The sequence below is a fragment of the Nipponia nippon genome, unplaced genomic scaffold, assembly GCF_047370975.1.
Source record: "Nipponia nippon isolate SJK-2023a ecotype South Korea unplaced genomic scaffold, ASM4737097v1 scaffold_10, whole genome shotgun sequence".
Lineage (NCBI taxonomy): Eukaryota > Metazoa > Chordata > Aves > Pelecaniformes > Threskiornithidae > Nipponia > Nipponia nippon.
Genome location: NW_028262291.1, coordinates 15014670 through 15041371, shown reverse-complemented (window position 1 = coordinate 15041371; position 26702 = coordinate 15014670). Strand labels below are relative to the sequence as shown.

Here is a 26702-nt window from a genome sequence, read left to right as displayed (position 1 = left end):
ACTTAAATAATGTAGATTTGGGCATGGCTGGCTGTGGAACATGGATGTACTAATAGTTTATTTAGAAATATCGTTTCAGTATTTAATATGACCCAACTAACAATTCCGCTTTAAACACTGGTGAGTGAACTGCTACCACTGATAGAGCTGAGAATAGTTGATTTGATTTCACACACAGAAGATATTGCACTATTAATTTTAGCTCTAGACTTTGAAATGGGGAAAGACGTATATGCAGGTTATGAAGATGGCTGTCAAAACTGGTGCTGTGTTTTAATTGAGATTAAGAATTTTGCTTGCATATGTAAAACAAATGTACTAAAAAAGTAAACTCACTGCCACCAAAACTGAAAACAAGGCACTTCGGAAAATATATGCTGATATATAACTGGGTAGAATTTCCTTCATTTTGCAAAGCCACGAGCCACATGCATCAGCTCACCACAAAGTCATTAGGTCTTTTTAAACTCAGATGAAAAACATTAACAAATACCACAAAAGGCTTTAGTATGGCCCCTTTGTTCATTCACATATGGCAGTTTATAACTCCTGCACCACTTGGGTCGTGTGTTTGTTTAAGCTGCCTCCATCAGGCCAGCCCTGAAAGAACAAAAGACATCTTGAGTGATCCTAAGCAGGAAATGGGCTAATCTAAACATGGCTTGTGACAATATAAGTAGAATAGAAAGGGGAGGGATTGATTAGTCATTAATGTCCAATTGACTCCATATGGATGTTGCAATAATAAGGCCTTTTTCAGTGCAGTAGCGGGGTTATTGAATTAGAGGTTTATGTTTCCTCAGAGCTGACCTTAGGGAATTCCCTTTTGGTTCTTCTTGTTGATGTTTTAAAGAGAATGGAGTCTCTTAACAGGAAAAATAGAAGCCTTATCATAACTGAGTGTTGCATGGATGTAACTAACCTGTGCTACAGTATATTCCCACCTCTTAATATTTACTTAGCACCTTTCAGAACCCTTGCAGGTGAGATATTTTAGAGCTCATTTAAATATTCCAGTATTTCATGAATCACTCATGTCTCTCTCAGTTTTTTACCCCTTTTCATTCACTGACATGCAGCCTAAAAGAAATGTTCGGCCCTCAAATCCCAGCTGAATAATATATGTTTAGCAATTAGAATGGAAGCAGCTTGACAAACAGACACTTCCCTGCAGAACATTTGTGCCACTGTGTGACTACAGGCATCCCCGTCCCAGACCTAGTCATGTTTCCAAGTGGGTGTTAGTTTTGCCTAGTGATGACAAGACATGCCAGTAATGACAATAGTTCATGAGGTACCCATTTATTTTGCCTCTCCAGCTGGTAATAAAGAATGAAAAAGTCTTCTGAATGTGGATGGGGATGAAGAAGTAAGAGGCAGGCAAGAGGCAAAACAGATAAATGTTACACTAACACTGCTATAAGTCGCTTAGATTACAGTGAAGTAGTAATTTTTGTAACTTTCTCCAAAATTGAACAAAAAAAGTTATTAAGTTATTAACAAAAGTTCAATAACTTAATAACTCAAAATAATAGTTAAATGATTATTCTTGTATTCTAAACTTTTTTGTCATTCTATTCTTTCCAGATTTGCATTTTTCTATTTGATTCGAAATATCGCCACATCTTTCATAGAAGCTGCATTTGTCTGTCCACAGGTTAAGAGCAGGAAGGGGGACTGCCAAGCCGGTTTTTCATGCTCTCTGTTTTTATGGCACTTCCATGTTTATGAGTAACCCATCTCTAGTAGTGAAAGAGTGACTCCTGTTTGCATGTTCACTAGGTTCTGGTCTCTGCAATGCAAGCTGCTAGCAGTGCTAGTTCTATGACCACAGACAGGACCAGATATTTTAGAGGTCACAATCAGTCTTTTCCAAAGTAGACAAAAATGTCATCTCAGCTTAATGAATAACTGATGATAAGAGCTTTACTACTAACCAGTCACTTTTACACTAGGAACCTAGAAAGATTTTTGTCTTTATTTCTATATATCCTATTTTGATATATGTCTATCGAAGACGGTATGCAGTATATTCTCTAGAGTAGCCAAAGATTCCTTATCTGGGGGGAGTCAAAGGAAATGTATCACTTGAAACATGAATCAATGGCCAAAGTGTGAAGAGTAATTAAGGAATAACAGTGTGACTGATAAAAATCTCTTTCTTTTTGCTGTCACCTCTTTTCTCTTTCTTTCCTCATCTTTTTTTTCTCCTTTCTATCATGTTTATTATTGTTTGCATTCTGGTAACGTGTAAAGGCCCAGTCTGAGGTTTTGTTGTGGTAGATGATGTATAAAATGGAAGGTAAAACCACATCTCATTAAAGACAATAGGATTAACCCTAATGTGGCCAAGATTTCAGGGAACATGCTAAGAGATGGTGCCTGTCCTGAAATTCTTGTCATTATAAAAGGTCAGAAACTCAGATAAAGACAGGAATAAATAAACAAACAATGTAACAATTGTTACTGTATGTTTCTTAACATTTAATTCATGTGAAAATGTTTATCTTTCCTGTTGATGATCAGATTCTTTTCTCTTTCTAAAGAACAGGGGTTCTTCTTCCCCTGCACTGTCATTAGAGAGCAATCAGTCTCTTTTGGAACAAGAATATTGTTTGAAATTACTTTAATGAAGCTGTAACATTTTTAGATTCATTCTGTGGTCTTCTTTGACCCAGTATTGTCCCTAGAGTCTAGTCTGGAATCCAGCTTCCACAGAGGAGTTGCCTGCCATATATCCACAAAACCTGATCATTCTCCTCTGATCTGCTTTTAGTTTTAAATCATCAAAGTCATGACAAGTTGAGCAAATGCAAAGCATTTAGGAACGGAGGCAGTCCACACCCTCAGAAGCTCAAAGTGTCACTCTGAGGACAGCCCCAGCCTTTAGGCTGAAGCGTAGACTTCTTTACCAGCTAAGCCATTAGGGCAGCCAAACTGTACTGCTTTTGCAATAATTTTTAATTCTGACCAAACTCTCAATTCTGAAAATCAAAACCTCCTCCTGCAACTGCAGTATGCACAGTAACTAGCAGATAGAGCATTAGTTGCCATAGAGAGACAATTACCAACTTCCTCCTCTCTTCTCCCTCTTCATTAGTAGTACATTTTTGTTTTATCTGTTATTTTGGGTTTATTATTTATTAGACTTTCCTGAAAATATTTTCAGAAAGAAGCAAAACACCTACTTCTTTGCAATTGTATATATCTTTTCTTTAAAAATTTCAGGCATCTCATTCAGCCTCTGTCAGTACTATAATTATCACAATAAGAAAAAAATCCATACTTTGTAAAACCTGTTGAAATTGTTTATATAGGGCACAATACTGTCTAAATATCTGATTGACAGGATGAAGTACCTAAGAACAACCAGTTTGAAAGCTTGTTCTTATGTGTTTCAAATTGTAAGAGCTCACTGAGTGTATGTGCTTTTTATATCATTAGCGCTTCATTTCTAAGCTAAAAAGGTGCTGGGACTTTCTGGCTCCCACATAGAATCACATGCTAACAGAAGTATTGTCTTGTAATGCTTTATATGCTGAACATAATTCTGTAGTTCTGAGATAGTTAGAAGAACACAGAGATTATATTACTTTAGTTATTTGCAGAAATTCATTTTGCAGATGCTTTTGTGATGGCCTATGGGTCAACTTGCAAATATTCCCCCAGAGATCAAGCACAAAGAACATCAACTCTTTGGCTGCTTTTTCAAATCCTTCAAGTATGGACTTGCTTAAAGCAGATACAGCCAGAGCTTCTTGGCCTTCTTGGGATGGTTGTAATTTATTACTCTTAAGTAAGAAGTGTTTTCTAACATAATCTTTCTCTGAAAATAGATCATTTATGGTGGGTTTTTTCCTTCTTTTTTTTATTCATTCTATCTACATTATATCCACATTAAAAAGCTGGACTATAATCTTGATACTAGTAAAGGTACTCATTGCCTGCATTAGGATTGAAAGGTCAGGCCAAAATTGTGTTAGAAAGGGCTAAAGACAAACTCCTCAGCCATAGTGAATAAGCACCTTTGGAAAAGTAAAAGATGGAAAATCATCATATGCATTCTAATACATCTTCTTTCCTTTGCTGTGAGTAGAGTAGCTGAATAAAAAATGACAATTTTTGCATCAATAATAATTAAAGTAATTTAATTTTTTTAAATTTGTCACCAACTTCCTAATTGCCCTAGTTACAAATTTTATCATATTATTTTAAAAGATGGAACAACCATTACCTGATATATTTGATTTTTCTCACATTATATAGCCATTTGTCTCAATAAATGTTTCAGGCTTGTCTTACTATGTTTGTAACTTATTATAGTTTCATAATAAATATATCCTCTCTCAAAAGATGGTATCTTTGATATGCATGTTCAAAGCCTTCTGACAACAATGGACAGAGCCTCATTAACCATACATGCCCCTAAGCTGGTCCTACGTGCAGGTCACTCAGCAAAGCTACTGTTCCTTTTTGCAATAAAAAGCTGACTGCATCTACAGCCTCCTGTAAATGCTGAACACCTGTAGCATGGTACTTAACTTATAATAGTAGTAAAATAGTTTTGCATCTCACATTTGCCACAAAACTGTCTTCTTTTATGTGCATGCATGTTAGTATACAAATTGCCAAATCGGTGTCAGTTGTAAACTAATGCCATTGGAGGCATCATAAATTACCATTCTTCCTCAGGAGAAGACAGTGCTGTATATGAATGAGTGTTTTGCTCTCAGGGTAATGTATGTCTTCATCTGGCCCAGTAGTCAGCATATTGCCCTGTGTTGATGGATATAGTCAGTTTGAAACTACACTACATTTCACTGCACAATAAACATGGCTGTCAACACCATATAAAGCAAAATCAATTTATCCTATATGGTCAGTGCGTTTTAAATGAAATTAATGTACTGTGGACCTGGTGGCAAAAAGGTAGTGTATTAGTTATGCATCCTCTATTTTAGGACTTTTTTCATGAAAGTATATTTCCTATATAGAATTTTTAAAATGGTATACCTAACATACAGTGTTTTCACACTAAATTAGGAAACTTTGTTTTTGCACAATTAAAAACTTGTGAGTCAGTCACTGAAATCAGTAAATCTGCAGTGTTTTACTTAGTGTAAAGAACTAATCTTATATTATTTGGCAAATAAATCTGTGTTGGGAACTGTAATAGTTTACAAAAAGGAGGCCTATTGCTGTATGAATTTGTTGTCAAGTTCCTTGCTTTTTCAAGATATTGAATTATATGAACAGTTTGATGAGGCCCTAGTATGTCACTCCTACTGTAAGGACTTTTTGCCTTTCTTTTATATCTAAGGTATAACCCTAAAAACATATCTTATCATCACAATTGCGCAAGTTTTTCTGGTAAAAGCATGCCTTATCTAGGCTCGGTTATCTCTTTCTCCTGTATTAACTAGTTCTACACCTCATACTCAGCTCTGTGAACTCTAAACCCCAATGAAGCTTTGCTGTTTGTGGTAAAGAAGCAGGGCTGGATGCATTAAAAAAACAGTTAAGGTTAGCATTTACAAGTTGAATTGATGGTGGGTAATGACAGGACACTGGGGTACATTAAAGCACAGCAGGCATGGAGAAGCTGGCATGCTTGTCTCCCATTCTGGAAGCTGCAGGATGCTGTGCGTGTACCTGTTGAAGGCAGACAGTTTTATTACATATATGTGATTGAATGCTCCAAGACATATCTAAAATTCAACTAAGCAGATGCGACTTTAAAATGTTGAGCGCCAAATATAATTGGATCCATAAAACTAGCAGCATGTACCTGGTGTACTATATAATTTATTTTATGAAATGCTTGGCATGTGCTTCACTGCTCAAGCAGCAAAGTCATTGTAAATTACTTGCGTGAACAGGTCTACATCAGTTTGGATTCTCAAGTGTAACTTTTAAGTGAGTTTTGTTGAGCATTCAGAACATGTATGGTATGTTAAAGTCCCAAATGGAAACTTTTTCAAATCACCATACCTTAACTGGAGAAATACCAGTGCAATTTGTTTCCTCACTCAGATGTTGATGCCTTCAGCTGGGTGGGCCTGAGCAACTACACTGAAATCACTGGATATCCTTTCTCTCTCTCTCTCTCATAGATCTGGCAGCAAAAAGAGAGAGAGAAAAAGAGAATGAGGCTAAAATAAACACAGCACTGAAAGCACTTGCGTAATCCACATAATAATGTTTTGCATCCATCTTGTTTCTTCCTGCCCTGACATTACAGGAAGTAAAGCAATGAATGGCTCTGCAGCTAAACTACAGCAGTATTATTGTTGGCCAACAGGAGGTGCCACTGTGGCTGAAGCTCGAGTCTATCGGGATTCGCGGGGCCGAGCCAGTAGCGAACCGCACATCAAACGACCAATGAATGCTTTCATGGTTTGGGCAAAGGATGAGCGTCGAAAAATTCTCCAAGCCTTCCCTGACATGCACAACTCCAACATTAGCAAAATCCTAGGTAAGTGCAAGACAATGAACAAATCATGACTGTGACTGAACCAAAACTGAGGGAAGCTTAGAAGGTTCTGCTATAGAAGTGGCAACTGGCAGAAGTTAGTTATTTTTGGAGCTGTGGAAAGATGAGGTTATTTTTATTGGTGACAGAGGCTCATTACTTCCTTCTTGGATATGCAACTTCTCTAATTTTAGGACGTATTTTGTTTGGGAGATGTTCACTGAAATTGGAATTACTGAAACTTATACAAATAAAGACTCATGGGTTGTTTTCATTTTAATTCCTTTCCTTTTCCCTTTCTGCCCCTTCCCTAATGCTTTTTATTTTCAACAGCAGAGTCACAACGTGCTTTAAAGACTTAGCAGCGGTCAAAGGGAATGTTTTGTGAAATCTGCTGCAAGAGTGTATCCTGATAAAAGCTCTAATTGCAAGATCCCATTAGAAATCACCTGAACTACAAATCACCAAAATGGTGCTTGCTGGAGTAATTACTGGGAAAAAAATAATAAAGTACAAAATCAAAATCAAAGGTTTATGTCAGACAGTGCAGTGTCAAAGAAAGAAACCTAGCACAGTTCAAAAGACATGTGCATGCATACCTGCTCACGTGCAAAATGATGTTTGATTCAAAATCTTACAGTGTTCAAAAAGCTAGGGAAGTGCTAGCATCATACAATTAAAATATTGCTTAGTTAAAAGACACTGTAGTTAATATTTAATTTGTATAGATTGGGATGATCAGGGAATATACCATGGATTACATTTTGCCACCATGCAAATAAATTGGCTCATTTTTAAGAAATTTTGATTTACTTTTTAAGAACCCTCCAGAGAATTAGAAACATACGTGAGAATGAGTGGTGAAATGTTAAAACCTATATTTGCTTTCTAAGTCTTTGAAGTGAAAGACAGATTCCACATGTAACTCGTAATAAATAAAAATAAAAATCAAGTTTCCTCTGTAATAATTTTATTGTAAACTTTGAGTTCAAATACCTTCTTACCAAAGTTTGTTGCATGTTAGTTCAGAGGCAAGAATACATAGAAATAAATGTTACTTTGTCCTAAAACTTTAAAAATCTTACTTAGTAGTTCTCATATTTTTGTCTACCATATAAGTAAGTTATATGAATAGCCTTTCAGTTTTGTATAAAACCTGCACTGTTTCAGTGTTGGCAGCTGTAGGGAATCTGTATTATTTGTGTGCATTCTGTGAAAAAACTATTAGGAGCATAGTAACTGTATTCATTAAAATGTAAACTTCCAGCATAAATATTTCAGAAGTGCCAGCAATTGAGTGTTTGTTAACCATGGAATTAACCTGTCAGTATCTGCTCTGCCACAAATAAGTCTATGTCCATATAATATCTGTGCAACTTTTCCAGGACAATGAGAAAAGAGACTGAAATATTAGAACTGACACAGAGTATTGCTGGCTACGGATAATATTTATACAACTTTTCCATTTGTTGATGTATGAAAAATCTTGGTAAAAGAATAGCTTCCACCCACGTTTACCACAGCTGTAATCATTTTATTCGTCTAAAAGACACTAAAAAAGCTATTTTCTGCATTTCTTATCCCCTGGAAAAAAAAAATCCCTTCTCTATTCAAGTGTTTAGATAGCTCCTTATAAACAATACAAGAGATCTGAATACTTTTTCCTCTTCCTGTGTACACTGTGTTAATTTTTTAACTTTTTTATTGGTGCATCTTTCAATGAGAGTTTACAGTACCTGAAGTGGTGTATATAATTACAATGTGCTTTCTGTTTTTCTTTTTTTTTAAATATAAGTTTGTTAAATGTAACTTTCTCAGTGCAGTTCTGTGCATTTATTACATCTGGCCAGAAGATAATATGCATAATAGGATTTAAAATATGGTAAGGTGACAATACTTTGCCAAGCTTATACCAGAAGGTTAGTAAATTTAAGACACCCAGACAGCAAGGGATTTTTCGTAATTTTGTTGAATCTGTAATGTTTTGATAATTTTTTTCTGCTACATAGCAAGGCATTAGTATCTATTAATAGGAGTGTATAAACCAAATCCTCATAAAACTATCAAAGCAGCACGTATCCCTAGGCAACGTGTTAAGCTTTTAACAGTAAAAGTATGGTTGTAGACCTTACTTAACCACAACACTGTGCGTTGTATTACAAAGGTATGGAATTATTCACAGATTAATGCTTATATTGTAAAAAATTAAATAGTCAGTTTTGCAGCATGAGACTGAGATTTTGAGAAGTAACTACTGATTTTAAGTGTACCTATTTAATAGAGATTTACATATGTTTGGTCTGCAGCAATATCTGAAAGTCAAGGTTCTTTTAAGGTGTCTCAAGTTGTGCATCCCAATATATATGCTGGCTGATGTAAATTCAAATCAATTTATTTAATTATATTATTTAAAATCTGTTTATTATGGCAAGAAGACATGTTGAAATGTGCATGTGTAAAGCTAAACCTGTTTTACTTGAGCACTCACTGATGTTTTGTGTTAATAGGATCTCGCTGGAAGTCCATGTCAAATCAAGAGAAACAACCTTATTATGAAGAGCAGGCACGGCTAAGTAAAATCCACCTAGAAAAGTATCCTAATTACAAATACAAACCTCGACCAAAACGTACCTGCATTGTTGATGGAAAGAAATTGCGTATTGGTGAATACAAACAACTGATGAGGTCTCGAAGACAGGAGATGAGGCAGTTCTTTACCGTAGGGTGAGTACTATTGTTGTGATTGTTTTCAAAGACAGAGCATGCTGTTTGAAAACAAATAGACTTATCTGTTTAAGTCACTGACTAATGTAATTTAGAAGGTAAGGATTTGAACCTGTAAAACCTTATTAAAAACATAAGATATATCATGGAATATGGAGCTATCAGCTTGCCACTGAATGCTGATCATGAGACTGATTGTGGAATTCTTTAAAGTCAAAAGAAGTTGTTTCCCATTAGCCTGAAAGGTTTGAATCATGTCTTTTGTGAGTTATTAGTAAGCTAATCCATTCTGGGTTAGTAATGACTCCAGGATTATTTCCTAAATTAAGACAAGAACAAAGGAAAAACACAAAAGATTACAGTGTAGAATAAGGATTCAGGAGAGGGGTAAAAGGGAAAAGGGACAGGAGTAATAGCAGTTACATTAGGAACACACATGAATGAATGATATCATAGCATGAGGCTATTAGGAATTTTGTTATATATAGAACTGTGGAAAAAATTTTTTTCAAAAAGTAAATGTTCTAGGAAGAGTCTTTCAAGCAGTGCATAGATAGACTGGGCAGATTTACAACTTGGAATATATGGCCCAAAAAGATCCTGGCACAGTTTTAAAAACATTGTGTGTTTTTTAACAGTATTTCCTCTAGTCTTCAGCAGAGAAAGCACCACTATGAAAGATCCACAGGCTAAAGATAACAGAAGTCCAGTGAAACAACTGCACCATAACTGATTTCTCTCTCCTGTTTTTTTATGAATTAATCTGTGATGCTCAGTGCTCTAACACAATGTTTCTGGTGGTTTACAAAGAGTCTAAAAGCTATCTCCAGTGCCAGCCTTTCCAAATTCACAATGTTCTGCTTATTTCTCTAATCACAATAGTCTCCTTTTGTTGGGTACTTCACTACCAGATAATTGACCTTGACGTCGATTATGTGCCCTCATTTTTGGCTTGGGATGCAGAACTCCTGTTGCAGTCAATTATTTTGTGGTACAGCCTGCAACAATGTGGGCTCTTTCTTCAATCAGTAAATAGAAGTGTTTCTGGTATCTTGAAATAACCTTCCAGTCTATAGTTTTGAGATTGTTTTTTATTCTTCACTCTAAGGGAAATTGTTTACTAATAGGCTTCCATCAGAATTGTGCATAAAACTCTAAATAGAAATCTGAATCACAGCACATCACAAATTATATTCAGATTGAGGGAATGAAACTCTAGCTTATGTCTTCCAAAGCAGATTGACAGACCAAATCACATCTAGACAAGAAATGCAAAAGAAATGCCAAAACAGCAGTCTGAACAATTTGAGAATTGTTTGCTAATTCAAAACAGTATTAAGCAGTAGCATTTTACACATTGGAAGCGGTGGCTAAATATGGAGGTGAATATGGAGGACGGATTTAAGAAACTTGTAAAAGTGCCTACTTAAAGAGTGATAGTGTGTTGTGTTTTAAAAAAAATATAATGAAAACTATTAAAAATTAAACTGCTGGTGTAACCTAAATGTAACATCTTTCTCATATATCAAACAGTATGATCACAAAGACCATGAGAATGTCATCATTTTCTTGAAAGAATTGGTTCTAATTCATATTTATGCTAAGTCCACTTCACACTGCTCTATCCATGTTGAAGAAGTTTTAAAGAGTAGATTACCTTTGTGCACTTACATAATGATGCAGTGGACTTCACCAGAAACAATGACTTTTAATTATGCAAGTGATGAAAAAGAGGGTATGAAGTCTAATGGATGTGTTCAATAAAGGTGAAATGAGATCCATGTTGCAGCTCAATATGAATATAAATTTTGATACTGAGGAAACACAGGCTGTGATTTTAAAAAATTATTTCATGCTTTTCTGTGACTTCCCACTATTGCCTGAAATTCCCTTTTTCGTTAAAGAAAAAATTAAAACAAAATTCTTGGAAGAAACCAAGCAAAAAAGGTGAAAAAGCCAGACCAGGACAGCTTTCTTGAACTGAAACATAAAACCTGGCATCATTTATTTCAGCAGAATAGTTTACTGAGTAATAAAAATCAACATTTCATCCAAATCAGATTATAATTAAGTGAAACACAATAATCAAGCCCATCAACTTCTTAAACTTACTTTCCTTGTGTTTAACGTAAATATCACATAAAGCATCAGCTAGAACAGTTTTCCTAACTGACCTTGTACACTCATCATTTTTCTACTGTTTTTATGGAACAAACAGCATAAACCATCCTTCAGAACTGTAGATGTGGGAGTTGAGATGCAGTTTCCTCTTCAGAATGAACTAGGACACAAATGTGGTTTTTAGGATTGAATATATGCTATGTTTACAGCAAATATTTCAGTGTAAGACAGAGAACAAAAGTACAAAATAGACTCCAATGAAATGTGCCAAGTGCTTCATGATGCTTGAAGTCCTGCTGGGTTTCATTTTTTTCAAAGAACATACCGATTAAGTTGGGAATGGGTATGCCAAAATGGCAAAAAATTATTATCACATAATAAAAAGATAAATAGGAGATGTATGAAAAGAAAGATAGACCTTCAAAACAGGTGGCCAGAGGAAAGTATAAATAGCAAGAAAAATTATATTCTTTCATATTTGTGTTTGGTAGTCTCTTGTACCAAATCTACACTTAATGGCTTAAGCAATCTAGTAAGCGCTAGTTCCTATCAGATCCCCTTGGGTGAATCATTGGCCAGCACAGAATAATGCTGCCATGTGTACAACTAAAACACCCCTCATCACAAACATAGAAAGAGTTTTACACTGCTTAAGCTTTTAAGATGCAGAAAGCTCATACTGCTTACTTCAGTGAGCCGCATTCTTTGATAAACATTGGTAAGATGCACAAAAGTTGTTTAGAGAATCTCAATATACAAACTAGCCAGGCTTTAAAATAAAATAGAGAAATGACCTAATGAATGGCCACATTCTGTTCTGATTTTTGAAGAAAAGCTTCCAAAGAATTGAATGACAGTGAAGTTTTCTTGCAATAAATTGCACAGGAAAGTCATGTTTCGAGATAACTGTTACATACGTGATAGACCAGCACAAAAATCTAGGAACTGGCAAGTATTTTAAAGAACCGAGTGGAACTTAAAATGTGTGCAGGCCTTCTATTGCCTCCATACATGAATGAACTTTGCTCCAAATGAGGCAGATAATATACAGAAATAATTCATGTTTAATGTAGAGGATATTAAAATTTTGCTGTTTTTAATCTAGTGGAAGCTGAATCTGAAGCCAGCTATGTCTTTAAAATAATTGAGTTATTTTTAATAATAAAATTATTAATGGGAAGTTGTGAATGATAACTTCAGCATAAGTTAATCCCTGAACAGATTTCAAGTGATTTATAATTTATCTTCAATAGTACTTTTTTTGTAATGCATAAATAAATGTGAAATAACAAATGGATCACATATAAGCCATAAATTCAGACATTTTAAGTTAAGAGTCTGTCTTTTGTTGCCTTGTCTTACAAAAATAATTCAATTCTCAGTCATTTTTACAGTCTAATACACTCTAAATACGAGTATATGATATATATTTTTCTCTGCAAAATGATGTAAGCAGTAACTTCTTTGTGTGTTTTACCAGTGTAAGATGTTTAGAATAAAGCCTTTATAGTGTTTATAACTACTGTACACACATAGTCTGAATGTTGCTAGACTGCAGTTTTGAATAAGGCTGTAATAATATACTCCTGTAGCTTGAACTTAAAGTAAGTACACAATGGGTGCTTTTGTGAGATTTACGGTTATTTCATTCCTTATGGGAATGTAAGTTTCAGGGGTGTGTAGCATATAAGCATTTTCTTTAATGCAATCGATTTTGCTTCAGTCATTTAAAGAGCTGTCAGAAAATAGTTGGGAAGGGATCAGAAAACAATGGTAATTTGCCAATCTAAATGTTTAGTTGCTTTTGCAAAAGTCAAAAGTGGAACATTCTCCAGGAAAATCCTAAGAATATTAATGCCAGAAACTTGTGAGTAGGTAAATTGGTCTAACAATTTTCATGTTACCTCCTTTTTTATATTTACCTAACTATTTTGGGCCAAATCTTTGGCCCCAGACTGGACAAATATGTTAGCAATGCTGGCAGAGCAGAGAGGCAAGCGACCTGTAGTAATTGGCCACATAAGGATTTCTTTGGCAAAGAGGAGATGGTGGAGACAGGAGTGGTTTGAAGCCAGGGTACCTAGCCATGCCTCTCCGTTCCTCACAGATCTGAAGAGACAGGAAGATTAATGTTGGGTTCTGGAAACCTTAATCAGGCAGAAAACATCCTTGCTTTAACCATGTACAAGGGAGCTGAATTGTAATGCAGCTTGCAGTAAAGTATGGTTTTATCTCCTTACTCCAAGGTCCTATGATACACAAAACTCTAGTGAGATACAAGGATTAAACATGTTGATTTTAATGTTATAAAAAATACCATTAACATGAATGCCTTTAAGAACGACAAATAAAAGAAAGCATAATGGCCAGAGTCATAGGTTAGAAACTCCAACTCTTCCTTTCAGGGAGAGTGGTTAGAATTTAAATAAATGCTCTGATTTCTTCTGCCCTCCCCATCCTATAAAATTTAATTACTTAGAAAATTATAACACTCATCTCCAGTAACATAAGCCATCCATATAGTTTGTGATATCTTAAAATAAGACTTTCTGGGATGTAATGCAGCAACTTGAGCAGAATTTACAGTGACAACCTGATCAGCTCTAAATAATAACAGGGCTCAAGTGAGAGGTAGGTGTCCAGTTACTTGGGGGGGGTGGGGTGGGGTGTGGTGTGCCCATGTTTAAGTGCTAGCAAATTTTTGCTAGCAAATGGGTAGCAATTTGAGACACTTCCCATTTAGGTGGTACAGTTACCACGTTTACAGTTCCACGGTGAGATACAGGTAATTTAAAGCTCACAGTTATTACTCACCCAGCAGCAGAAACGCACACCATGTCTGGTTTTTGTTTAACATGTAAAAAGGAACTGCATTTATGAATGACAAATTTGGTAAGCCTTTAACTTTCCTGTTACTCTGATCAAGTTCTTTACCAGTTAGATTCATTCTATAGTTTGCCATGCATTTGGTGCATTCTCAGGTAAAAAGTATCTCTGTAAATTCTGCTTCTTTATCCTCAGATGACCTGCTCCCTTTATACTTTGAAATGGGTGGTACTTGGACAAATATACACTGTCCCATTGAAACGTGGATATGCAAAAGAGTTTTGCTGACTTGATAAACATTCAAAAGAATTTCTGAGTTTCTTAAATTAGTCTGTCCTTTAGGGCTTAACAGTGACAACCATCATTTTATCAAGACACCTCACAGCCCCGTCCTAAACAGATTTTTTTCCTTCTTGCTGCTTATAAAAAGGCAATTTGCAAACTTTTTTGGGAGGAGGGGTAGGGGTGGGTATTAGGGTTCTGCCCCTTAGTGTCATCTATAACACAAGAGCAGCTTGCACCGAATCATTCTTTAAGTATAGTCTATAACTCTTATTAGAAGAGTTGTAAAAACAACTTTTCTGAAAACATTTTTGGCATTAATATTGTAATGTTCTTTGATGAACGACTGAGGATGCTTTGTTTTGTGAATTTATTTATTCTAAGAAATATCGGAAAAAGAGTAGTACCAGCAGTTAAATGGGCGGATTAGAGAGAATAAAGTGTGTAGGGCCTGGTGACAACTATGTAGAATTTTGCTGTGCCCATGTGTGGGTTTCTTTTTCCTTTGCTTTGTGGAAACAGTCATTAATGTGAACATTTTCTGTGCCTAAAAGTTGTGGAGGAGGTACATGTGGGTTTTTAACAGTAATAGTTTATACTCCTGACAACATGCAATCCTAAAACAGAAATGTTCCCATGTGAGGTAGGTGTTCAATTTTATGGATAAAGTATTGAAAGATGTTTGCAGAAAATCATTTGCAAGCAAATACATTGGCTGAAAATTGTTTTCACAGAACATTTATCAGACCATTTAAAAAGTGAAAATTTAGTGAAAAATCCCTAGCTGTTTGTAAATCATCTGCAAATCATCATTTGCAAACAGGAGTATAATGACTGTGTCAAATGAATTAGTGTGATGGTTTTGCTCGCTGCTAGCCAGGTGTACCATACTTACACAACAGATGTTTGAATTTCTCAAGCTGTGCAGAGGCTTTAAGAGTCGGGCTAGCAGCACCAGCAATGACAGTACTACATACTATTTTAATATTACCTTACACAGAGTATTCGTGATTTGACTGTCTGTATTGGTTCCCAAACGTGAAGTACTTTGGTTTCCCAGTAACTCTGTAGTGTCATATTTATCAAAATCAGAGTTTGATCAATGAACAATAAAGACTCAACATTTAGGGTCTTGTAAATAACCTTTATATTATTTTGCGTATTTGATTTAGCCAATGATTAAGGATTTGTAAGAGACTGGTTTATGGAATGTCCTTTGAATTTTAGCATAGAATGACACAGTGGTCAAGAAGTCACAGATTCGTTAGACTATTCAAACACATCTGACACTGTTTCTCCTAAAATTATAAAATAGTTCTATACTACTTGGCCAATATTGCTCTAAAGAAGGTTGGGAATACATTGAAATATACAGTTCTTTGAATAGATTATGTAAATAGGCATGTATGTTCAATAACTAGTCAATATTAAAAAGGCATCTTCCAGGGCACTTAGGTATTTCTGCTACTGGAGTATATTCATTCAGTGTTACATCTGAAGTACAATGGAGATTCTCTTCATTCAGACAAGTTACATCCCTTCTTTTTCTCTTAGCTTTACTAAAACTAATGATCCAGAAATAATAGGAGAATATTTTTATGAGTATTTTAATATAGAAAGTATGTTATTAGTTAATTAACCCAAATGTAAGAAGTAGATTTAATTAATTTGTAGCCAATAAGGGCTTGACCATGGAATGGGTTCAGCAACCTGACCTTTACTCAGCAAAGCATTTGAATATACACACATCACTGAAAGAAGAGACATTATGTCACTTAGTACAACTATGTACATGCTTACAGTAAAGCTTGTGTTCAATTGCTCGCCTGGCAGTGATATAAGCCTATTTTAGTTGAAGTGGGGTATTGCTCCAGTATGCTTAAAATCACACATACGAAAAAGGCAACATTACATAGTGCAAAGCTAGATATCGGAAGGTAAGATGTGTCAAAAGTAGAGGTAACGCACCCTTAATTGAGTCTTCCCATGTATTTGCATTGTCAAAATAAATCAGATCTGACATTGGGTCCTCAGGAGGAAGTCTTAATTTCTGTAGACTGTTACCATAGAAAAAAGAACATTTGTTCTTTTTTTTTAAGTACTTTGCTTCAAAAACTCAATCTTACACATTAAATCCTGAAGAACAAATGGCATTCTGATCATGGATTTAAATAAAAATGAAAAGCCAGCAATAAAATATCAAAAGTATTTCTATGTGACGTAGGAGTCTACCTAGCACTTAAATAGTAAATTACATACTTACAGTTAGACAATGTTACTTAGGCACCTGTCTGCCATTTTAGGTACTTACAGGTAATCTTGAGGTCCCCTCATTAACAGAAGCTCTTGTCAGGAGTTTGGAGGATTTAGATTTTGGGTACATGATGTCTACAGTAGCAGTTACGCATCACACAGGTGCCCGAAGCCTTTTGATGATCTCTGTCCAAGTGGTAGTTTACAGTATGGTTTAAACAAACACATAAAATACATAAAAGAATCAACATCTGGTAGTTACTAAACAGTTTACTCTCCAGTTGTCATTGGGGGGAGCTAAGATGAACCAATACCATACGGGACCAGACTGTGAACCCCAGAGGAATGCATGCAGCCTTTCTAGGAAACCACTCGCTTTTCTCTCATTTGGACTTGCAGAAGGTCTTCCGTCCTCTGAATACAGGAAATCATGTTCCCCTCTTGTTTTTCTTTCCAGACAACAGCCTCAAATTCCAATCACCACGGGAACGGGGGTTGTCTATCCTGGTGCTATTACCATGGCGACTACCACGCCATCACCTCAGATGACATCAGATTGCTCGAGCACCTCTGCCAGCCCTGAGCCCAGCATCCCCGTCATTCAGAGCACTTATGGTATGAAGACGGACAGCGGAAGCCTTGCTGGAAATGAAATGATAAATGGAGAGGATGAAATAGAAATGTACGAGGACTATGAGGATGATCCCAAATCAGACTATAGTAGTGAAAACGAAGCCCATGAGGCAGTCAGTGCCAACTGAGGAGTGTTCACAGAATTAAAGTACTCAGACTCATTTGGGTTTTTTTTGGGTTTTTTTTGAACAAAAGTTCTTAAAGAGCCTGCATGCATGTGTGGCTCCTACAGTTACATCAGCAGAATGGTCTTAAATGTTTCTTAACGTGTGAGACAGATTGTTTCCCTAATTTTTCATGAACTTGTTTTTTTTGTTTTTGTTTTGTTTTGTTTTTTAATTTAGATGAAGACATATATTAAATATCAGACATCAGGACTTGAAAACTTATATGAATCAATAGCTGTCTTACAAGTCTTACCTTTTGTCTTTTTCCTTTTGGATGCTGATAAAGGTTTAAGTTACTGTTTTAGATGGGGGTTATACATTCTCACTCAGGTATGCTGTGCCAGCCTACAGGTTGTGAATGTGTTTTTATTCTGGATTATTTTAGAAAACAAAAACTGCAGATTTCATATTGTGAAACAGAACAAGTCCGCAAGTGTGCACATCTGTGCATCATAGCTCGTCTTTAAAAAATAGTCTCTGAATTCCATTTTTTTCCATATGTATAGCTGAACTTCTGATGTGCCAAACTTTTCATAACTTTTGAATCTTAACATTTAAAAAAAAGTCTTAAAGGAGACACTGTAAAGTCTTAGACAATCCTTTGGCATCTTAAAAAAATTATATATAAAACCTAATTTTTTCCAGAATATGGTAAAGTACTCAGGAATCTGGAGACAGGATATTCTTAAGTAGTGAACATGGTTGCCATAGTGCATGTGCCCAATTGCTTTTGCCTCTTGATGTGCCATTAGTGTGAAATTTTAAGTAAGCACAAAAGAGCGATCACCAGCTATGGACGGGCCTGTCTTAGCAGTGTGAGGCCACCTCTGATTACATTCTCTACCCCTTTGCTTTTAACCCTTGCATTCAGTCTTAACACATTTTCTCTTAACTAATTTATTCATTCCAGAATGTCAAGGGTCCAAATACTTAATATTTATTTTTAAAAGTACTGTTGGTGGCATTACACTTACAATTCCTTATTGATATTTTAAAGAGCCCCTTCTTTCTCCTCCCCTAAATTACACAGGTATATGAAAATAAAAGTGCACCTGCTACTAAAATGAACATGACATTTATGAATGAGAAATTCAGTTGTTCCTGTAACACTGTATGTTCAAGGAGCACTTGGAAACACTCTGCTATATGTAATGCAAAATAAAGTGAGTACTTTTATATGTACATGCAGTAGAAATATTCCTAAAAAATTGTGTTTATAGTTATAAACCTCTATACTTAGGCAGCCAAGGCAGATGTAAAATCCAATTGCACATAGAGTCCACCATGATGAATTTTTAGGGCCTGTCGAATCCTGCAGTGAATCATGGCTCTGTACATCATGTTCCTGTTGCCACCTGAAGGAACTGTTTGCTACCTTAAGTATTTATGCAGTGATTTATATGTGAGACTCCTAGTGGGAGAGGGAAGGCCGCAGAAATATCTGACTTGCAAAGCTGGGAAAATGGTGCATCAAAAATATTTATTGAATATTGGTCATGTGGGAATGTGAGCCAGGCCTTGATAAATGCTTGTCAAGTGCTTCAGGATCTTTGGATATAAGGTGCTATAGAAACTAAAATTTTTATTTATATAACTACTAGAAACAATGCAATTGCTAGAGAAAATTCTGGGAAATACAAAAGAGAGAGAGATTCAAAGATTGCAAATTTATTAAATTTCAGAGACGGAGAAGAAATTGCCTTTATTTTTTTCCCTCACACTCCACTCCTGTTCACAAATACATCACTGTATATATATGCAGATCCAATGGGCCTAATGAATACATGTGCAGAAGCTCCTCGACTCCCTCAGCTTTTATTTTGAATTGGATACATTCAGCATGTTGGTGATAAATTCAGACTCGGGCTGAGAGGTATGCGTGGGCCTAGAGCAGCTCCTCTTGAAGTCTGTGGGAATATTCCCACAGAGCTGAACGGGCTTTGTGCAGGGCCCAGACAGTGGAAGAAGTATAGTGCTAATGCTGGCTATCCTCATGCTATCATCCTATCTTGCAGAAATTCAGGTGAGGTGCAATGATAAGATGCTGTATGAGGAGCAATCATTTTCCTCGTAGCCCCTCTAATATCTATTTGAGCAGAGACAGCCATTGTTGCCACTGTAGGAATCACATTTAAATGTGCGAGAACAACCCCCAAGACAAAGAACATTGTTCAATTTACAGGACAATTTATAAAGATAATGGCATAGAAACACAACGGTCAAATTTCTCTGACCATTTTGTAATTTGGAACAAAATGCTATATTTTTAATATTTATTTAAATGTGTTCTGAGTCCATGTCTATTAAGCAATAAACTGGTCTAGCCAAGACTTTAAAGGCATATGCTGTGTCGTTAGCTGGTGAGCGCCCTCTTTAAGCTGGCTAAGGTACTGATAGAAAGTGGTTTTTGTTCTTATAATTGCTTGGGAATTTGAACTGGTTTTAATACATTCAGCTCAGATTGGGGGGAGGATACCATTATTTCCTAAAAAAATGACTATTTATTAATGTCTTACATAATTCTCCAGTTAGAACTATCTCTCCCTCCCCCCACGTCACTTTCTTTCTCTCTTGCTCTCTTTTTTTCTGGTTTTGTTGCATAGGTAGAATGCTGTATTGCTAGCATTGTATTTTATGTAATTATTTTTTTGCACAAAGGCAAACATTTAGATTAGTTGGTTAATTTTTTTAAATTTTATGACCATGCCAAAATAATATTCTGCAGGCTTGTGGAGAACAAAGGACTGTTCTTTAGGACTGAAACTTGATTTTGCTTGTAGTACAAAAAAACACACACTCACAGATGTTGTTTCGTAAGTGTTATAAGCACTGGATATAAATGGTATTTTTTATCACTTCTGACTAATGTGAAACTGTTGTACGAAAACTACATGAACAAAAGTCATCTGTTTCGACTCGTGTGGGCCTGCCTCACAGTTGCCGGATTTGAGTCATTTTTATGTCTTGTTATTTCATTTATTTATGCAAAATACATGTATGTATGAACACTTTGTTTTAGCTCCAGCCCTGCCTCAGTGCTGATGCTCTGTATGTTAAAGCCACACTCTTGAAAATGACTGGCTGTTCAGGAATCGCCAGCTGGTAAAAATTGCATTTATTGGCTGGGGGAGTGGGAGGAACATATTTGAATCTGAATTGTGCATATGAGCATTTTATTCTATTTATTAGCCGACATTGGCTCTAAAATGTCAGTAGAAATCAAGGAAGGACAATCATAGGGATAAAAACCAACATTTTTACTTTATTAATCGGAGCTCAAAACAAAGTTTTTGATGAATTTACCATCTCATTTTAGAATTTTTTTAAATTGTGTAAATATAACATAGGAAATAGAATTTTATTTTTTGTTCATGGATACTTAGTGAAGTATAAGTTATGTATTTACTTTTGTTCTATATCAGTGTATGTTGGTCCATATTAAATGCTGACAAGTCACTGTACCTCATGTAGATGCTGAATTTACACCCGCAGTGTGAGCGCAGTATTGTGGACCTGTAGCTGGGACAGCAAGATGCCTCACTTGTGCTCTCACTGATTTTTAATAGCATATTCCACAAACACAGAATACTTCCTTCTTTTTTAGAAAGTTGATACATTAAACATACCAAATTTCCCATACATTTGATGATAGGAAACACAGTTAGTCTTCTGAATTCAAGTAAAACTGATGAGATATTTTGCTTCTTAACAAGAATGTCATTTGGAAGTCAAAAGCATATCCCTGGAAAGATTATCGTGACTAAGATGGCCCTTGCAATGCAGTCAAGACTTAATAATATCAAACCTTTATTTTCTGCATTCATTAAATCATGTTATTGTCATATTAGGGTATAATACCAGGGGAAATTGTTCACACAATACATGAAGAGGACTTGTGGAATTGCTTTCTAAGCATAGCGTTTGAGCCCCCTTTAATAACTCTGACTTAAAAAAATAACAACTCCATTCAGGTAATGCACAAATATAGTAATACTATTTTCTCTGTGAACAGACAGTTTATTTAATTAACAGATACAATATATTTTGTTTTTGGAAAATTATAAAATACTTATTTTCAAGAGAAGAACACTCCTGAAACAATCTGATACCAGCTAGAATAGTTCACTTCATATTTCACAAAAATGGAAGATAAAAGTCTTAATGGAAACAGAACTGCTTTCCAGGGTTCAGGTTTACATGGAGAAATGACTCTGATGAAGTGGCCCAATTCTGGTCTGCCTGTATGTTTGGGCATCACCATTTAGCATGTGAAACCGCCTGCTGAGGATGCACGGGATCACAATGTGCTCCTAAAATCAGTGTACTCAGGTGCAGCATGAGGCAGGGGGAGGGCAAAAGATGGGATTGCTCTGGGATGGGAATGCAAAACAAACAGCAGCGTTAGGCACAATAAATACGATACCCTGTGCAAAGTGTACAGCAGTCAGCTGTGGGCAGTTCCTGCTTTGAGTACAAACACAACCACCTCCCAATGCAATTTAAAACATAGTCCTCTCTCTGGGTTGGCTTTCTGGTTTTGGTTTTTGATCATGTCAAAGGCATGGCATTTCAAAATCATTTCCTAGCAAAACATACTACAAGCTTAACACCCCCATCCTCCCCCAGCAAAACACTTACCTACCTGCTTAATATTAAGCATGTTAGTACTTCCATGTTGGTCATGAGGACCAGTGAAGCGTTGGTGTTAAGCGGGGCAAACTTTGCTGAGCCTGGGCCACAGTGCAAACAACTGCACTGGAGATGCAGCCAGCAGAATGTATGATAGAGTTCTTCATGTTTTTACGAGAAGTTAGTGAATGGGCTTGGACCCTTGGTGTTTTGCATGCTTTTTTAAGATTCAAGTTGGCACTTAAGCATGTTCTTTTAAAAGAATAATACTATATGACCTCATTTGATCTTTCACAAAACACTTACTCTTTTTCCTTTAAAAAAAACTTCCCCCAAACCTTTTTTTTATATAACCCATTAGTATCTGCGATTCTTCTCAGATCAAACTGCATTTTTGATATACTGTAATGTCCTGCTACAGAAGGAAAAAAAAAATGTATATGCAAATATATTTTATTTTAATCCATTGCCCTTTTTTAACTACCAGATTTGTTGGAAATGGTGACAAAGAAGTATTCTGAGATTTCACACGCTGGGTAGAAAGGGGGTGGGGTGGGGTGAACTGGGCTAAAGGAAAACTTATCAAATTGGTATTTATGGCAATATGAAAGCTATAAAGCAACTTAGTGACATGGCTTGCTTTGTAATTTCCGCTTTCTAAAAACCACAAGTGAGGTCCTTGGTGCTCTTGGAGTATGGGGAATGTGCAAATATTTAACTGTTTGTATGCTGCACATTGCAGACCTGCTAGTGTGCATTCTCCGTTTGTCTTCCTTTGTCATTTGTGTTTTGCTTTCTAGAAAGCAACGGTTTTTTTTCTTGTACCCTTCTTCAGCTTGTAGCAAACTAGAATGCTTAGCATTTATGTTCATTCATTATTGTATTTCCCATGTAAAAATTTTTTTATTACATTAAGACAAGCTTATAAGCTGTTACTACATAACTTATCTTACTGTAACTCTTATTTCCTGACATTGTAATTTGTTTGTGATGTATATTGTGAGATTGTACTCTATGTTAATTTAATCAGCACAATTCACTGACATGCTGGACTGACATGCTAGCTGCTGTTTCAAATTGTAAAGTTTGTGTAGAGCTGTTGGGACAACTGAGACTCTTGTCAAGGTACTATGCTTTGATTCCTATAGCAACACTGTGGGTGCAGCTCTTAAAGGTGAGGGCTGCTCGTTGGACACCCACTGTCTAACTTAATGGGCAGGTTTTCTTTGTAGAAATTCTATATACAATGCAGGTACCTACCTGGGCCCATGGCCGGTAATTATTTGGGCGTTTAGAGGAAAAACTAGTGTCTATTGCTGCTTTGAATATGTTTTAAAGTCTGAAAATGTAAATAGTTTATCAAAAAAATCTTGTACAGTCCAGTGTAAAGTTTTTAAATGAACTTAAAGGTTGCCATCACATCTCACACTCTCCTCTTGATACAGTAAAAAAAAAAAAAGAAAAAAGTTTGCTAAGGATACTGATTTTAAAAAAAAATCTGTTCTCAATTTAAGAAAGAGAATAGTTATTCTTAGCTCTGCTTCATTGCATAAACAGACTTCTTGGATTTTGTTGTGCAGTATTGACGTGAGGTAAATTAAATATTAAATAATCTTTCAGTGGTACTTTTAAGAGTCTTCTCCTCCTCTGCCTCAGTTATTAATGGAAAAGACAAAATTGAAAGACACTGTCCATATACAGTATGTTCTGGTGTACATTGGCACCTTACCTACATGTTTCGGGTGGGGGGGATTTTCTTTTTATTTTTTTTTTTTTGCACAAGGTGCTTTCCTGATATGTTAAACATGTCATCCTTGGGTGATACAGTATATGCCATGATAGGGGTTTAGACCCCTCAGGGGAGTGTCTATAAGACTGCCTATTTATGCTCATTTACCTCAAGACTGTCCTCTCTACCCTTAATCTATTCACCATCACTCCATCTTTTGTACTGCTGTTGACACTTACAAATTAAAGATAAATTTTGTTTTATGAGATGTGTGTGTGACTTCTTCTATGCATCCCTTATTATTCCTTTGAAGTTAGCATTAAAGATTGACCATGATGAGCTGATGGACAAGAAAATGCAACTAGGCCTGTTCAGCCAGCCTCCTTTAAATTTAGCGACTGCATCTTCCAGCTCTTAAGTTTTCCCCATGCCTTTCCATTCTACAAAGGCATTTATCAGCCTCTGAAATCCATTAACACCATATGCTGTAAAAGACATGCATGATAACCAACTTAATCTGCTAATATTCACTGGGTACCGTCGATTTTGTAAGCAGGAAGTGCTGTTGGTAGCAACATAATCTCAGAAGGATTTTTATTGAGTAGAAATGAAACAAAACAGTTCTCATGTTTCTTCTTTCTTTGCCTTCCCTTTTCCCGCTGCATATAACATTAAACAAACTAACCAAACTTGACAACAAAAAGCCCTATAGTTGCCATATTGCCATGTCTGTAAACTGCTGCCATTTGTGTATTATGATTGGCTTTTGACTTAGTAATTAGTCATGGTTCTCATAGGAAAAGAATAAATTACATTGAAGTGTACTGTACTATAATGTAACAGAACATTTTGATTGTGCATTACATCAGATTTCAGCCTAGTTTCAGTTATTGCACAAACCACCCTGAAACATCTAAGTGGGAAAGAATCCTTACTTCCCTGGAGAGAGCATCATACATGAAATTATTACAAATGACACACTGCATTATGAATCTATGTGATTAAATACTTCAGGGTCAAAAGTGGATGTAATGAAGTTGCTGACCAACATCTTATAATGGATAAATACATAAATATTGACTTGTGCAATTTAAGCTTTGGTTTCTCGTAAGCAATCAACTGGTTACTTAGTCAAATTGCAACACTAAAGTGGTCTTGAGGAGAAGGCAGCAAAAAAACCTGTATTTCTGCTACTGAATCTACAACAGTTTGACAAAATGTGGCAATGGCCATACCGTAAGTTTGAAAAACAGAGTTAGGCACTAGATAACCGTCAGTCCAGCTTAAGCTACTAAGCTCAAAGGCACCTGGAGATGAAGCATCATGTTATTGGGCCTGAATTTTACTTTCATATGATACACCTGACCTGGGGTCCAATGGTCTGCTGCTGTAATTTCATATTGCTCCACTTCAGTCAACTTATGCCATCCAAATTTTAGCTTTTTCTCTGTTTTCCCTACACACACCCCTTACCACATGATTTGTCTCCTTTTCTTGCTGGAATCTGCAGCTGTGAATAATGATCAGTCATCTAGGAAACACTGATGGTGTCAGTTGCGTTGTTACATAGGTACAATGAAAAGCAAGCTGAGGAATGGCATACAAAAAGTCACTGCTTCCTGCAACAGTAAGAGACAAAATGTTTATTTGACACCTCTAGATGTCAATCTAAAAAAATATGCACAAATTACCATGCAGGACAGGGTTCTGCCTCCACACATACAACAATCTTCCGGAGAAAGTAGTGTGTTGGAGGCCGCAGAGCAGCATGCATGCTGTTCCTGGTGCCGAGAGGACTAGCGTGCCCAGGACAGATGGGTGGCCATACACAGGCAGCATCTGGTTTCCTTCCCTGGAGGAAACCAACTCGGTCATGCTGGCTTCCCTGCGCTACCCTTGTTGTCACTCTACATGACTATCTATCTTAGCCTTCAGAAATTTTACTAACAATACAACGTATGCATCAGCTCACTGCAAGGGAAAGATACCACAGTGCTGGATGAGTAATAAATAAGCCTCTTGGCCTCCTAAATTACTGTTGTTATTCCACTCATCACAGGAAAGATCTACTGCACTGGAAGCCAAGCCACTCCTCTGGCACCAAACGAGTGACAGAGCACAACCAAGATGAGAACCGGGGCGCTCCTGCTGCTTGGGTCCATTCTCCTTCCCTCGGACACGTTTCTCCCTCTGGCCGAGTACTGAAATGCAGCTTCGTAACACAAACTCCACTCACCAGCTGCAGCGGCTGGTTCCTTGGGAGCCCTTAGGACTCAACGCAGTTAGGGGTTTTCAGGATTACAAGGTTCGGTGCGATGGCCTGTCTCCCCACTGGTTACTTGCACTGGAATTTTCCTGTGGCAGTCAATTGCTACCACGGTAGCCCAACAGCAGCAGCTCGCAGGGGAGCGGGGTGGGGAGGAAGGGGAGAAAAATAGTAGTTGATTTATTTCTTTAATATATGGTTTACAATAGAAAATATGAGCTCCAGGTTGTGTCTCTGAGCAGTTAATGACCAGCTGGGTTAAGGGCCTTCAAATACTGCCATTGGTCATTAACTGGCAGGAAGTATCCTTCCTGTCATCTATTATTGCTTAATTGTATCAAGACCCACTACAGTGGAGGACTGTTAAATCTGTGGATTAATTGGAATCTGACCCTTAGTAGTTCTAATAATATCAAGGCCGTTGCAGGTTAGCATTTGGGTTCTTGACATGACAGGCCATAACAAATTTCTTCAGAGCTGTTCTGCTTTATATTAATGCCTATTGGATGATTGACACAGTAAAACGTAATTGCCCTGTAGAAATCACTGTGGTCAGTTGTATTAAGAACTACTTAGGGACATTTTAATTTACTTTGGCAC

At 36.5% G+C, this 26702-nt stretch overlaps 1 protein-coding gene across 21 annotated transcripts in view; it reads left to right on the top strand.

Moving 5' to 3' along the window:
* The window catches only part of SOX6 (SRY-box transcription factor 6), a 378804-nt gene extending 354700 nt beyond the window's left edge, over window positions 1–24104 (top strand). For 18 of the 21 annotated variants that reach the window (XM_087745623.1, XM_087745624.1, XM_087745627.1 and 15 more), the window contains 3 exons: window positions 6242–6475; window positions 8980–9196; window positions 17136–24104. In XM_087745623.1, the coding sequence (XP_087601749.1) occupies window positions 6242–6475; window positions 8980–9196; window positions 17136–17439 (755 nt within the window). In that variant the 3' untranslated portion in view covers window positions 17440–24104. The remainder of the gene's footprint in view (window positions 1–6241; window positions 6476–8979; window positions 9197–17135) is intronic. The other 3 variants (XM_087745632.1, XM_087745618.1, XM_087745614.1) reach the window with 1 other exon arrangement.
* Window positions 24105–26702: the final 2598 nt, after the last annotated feature.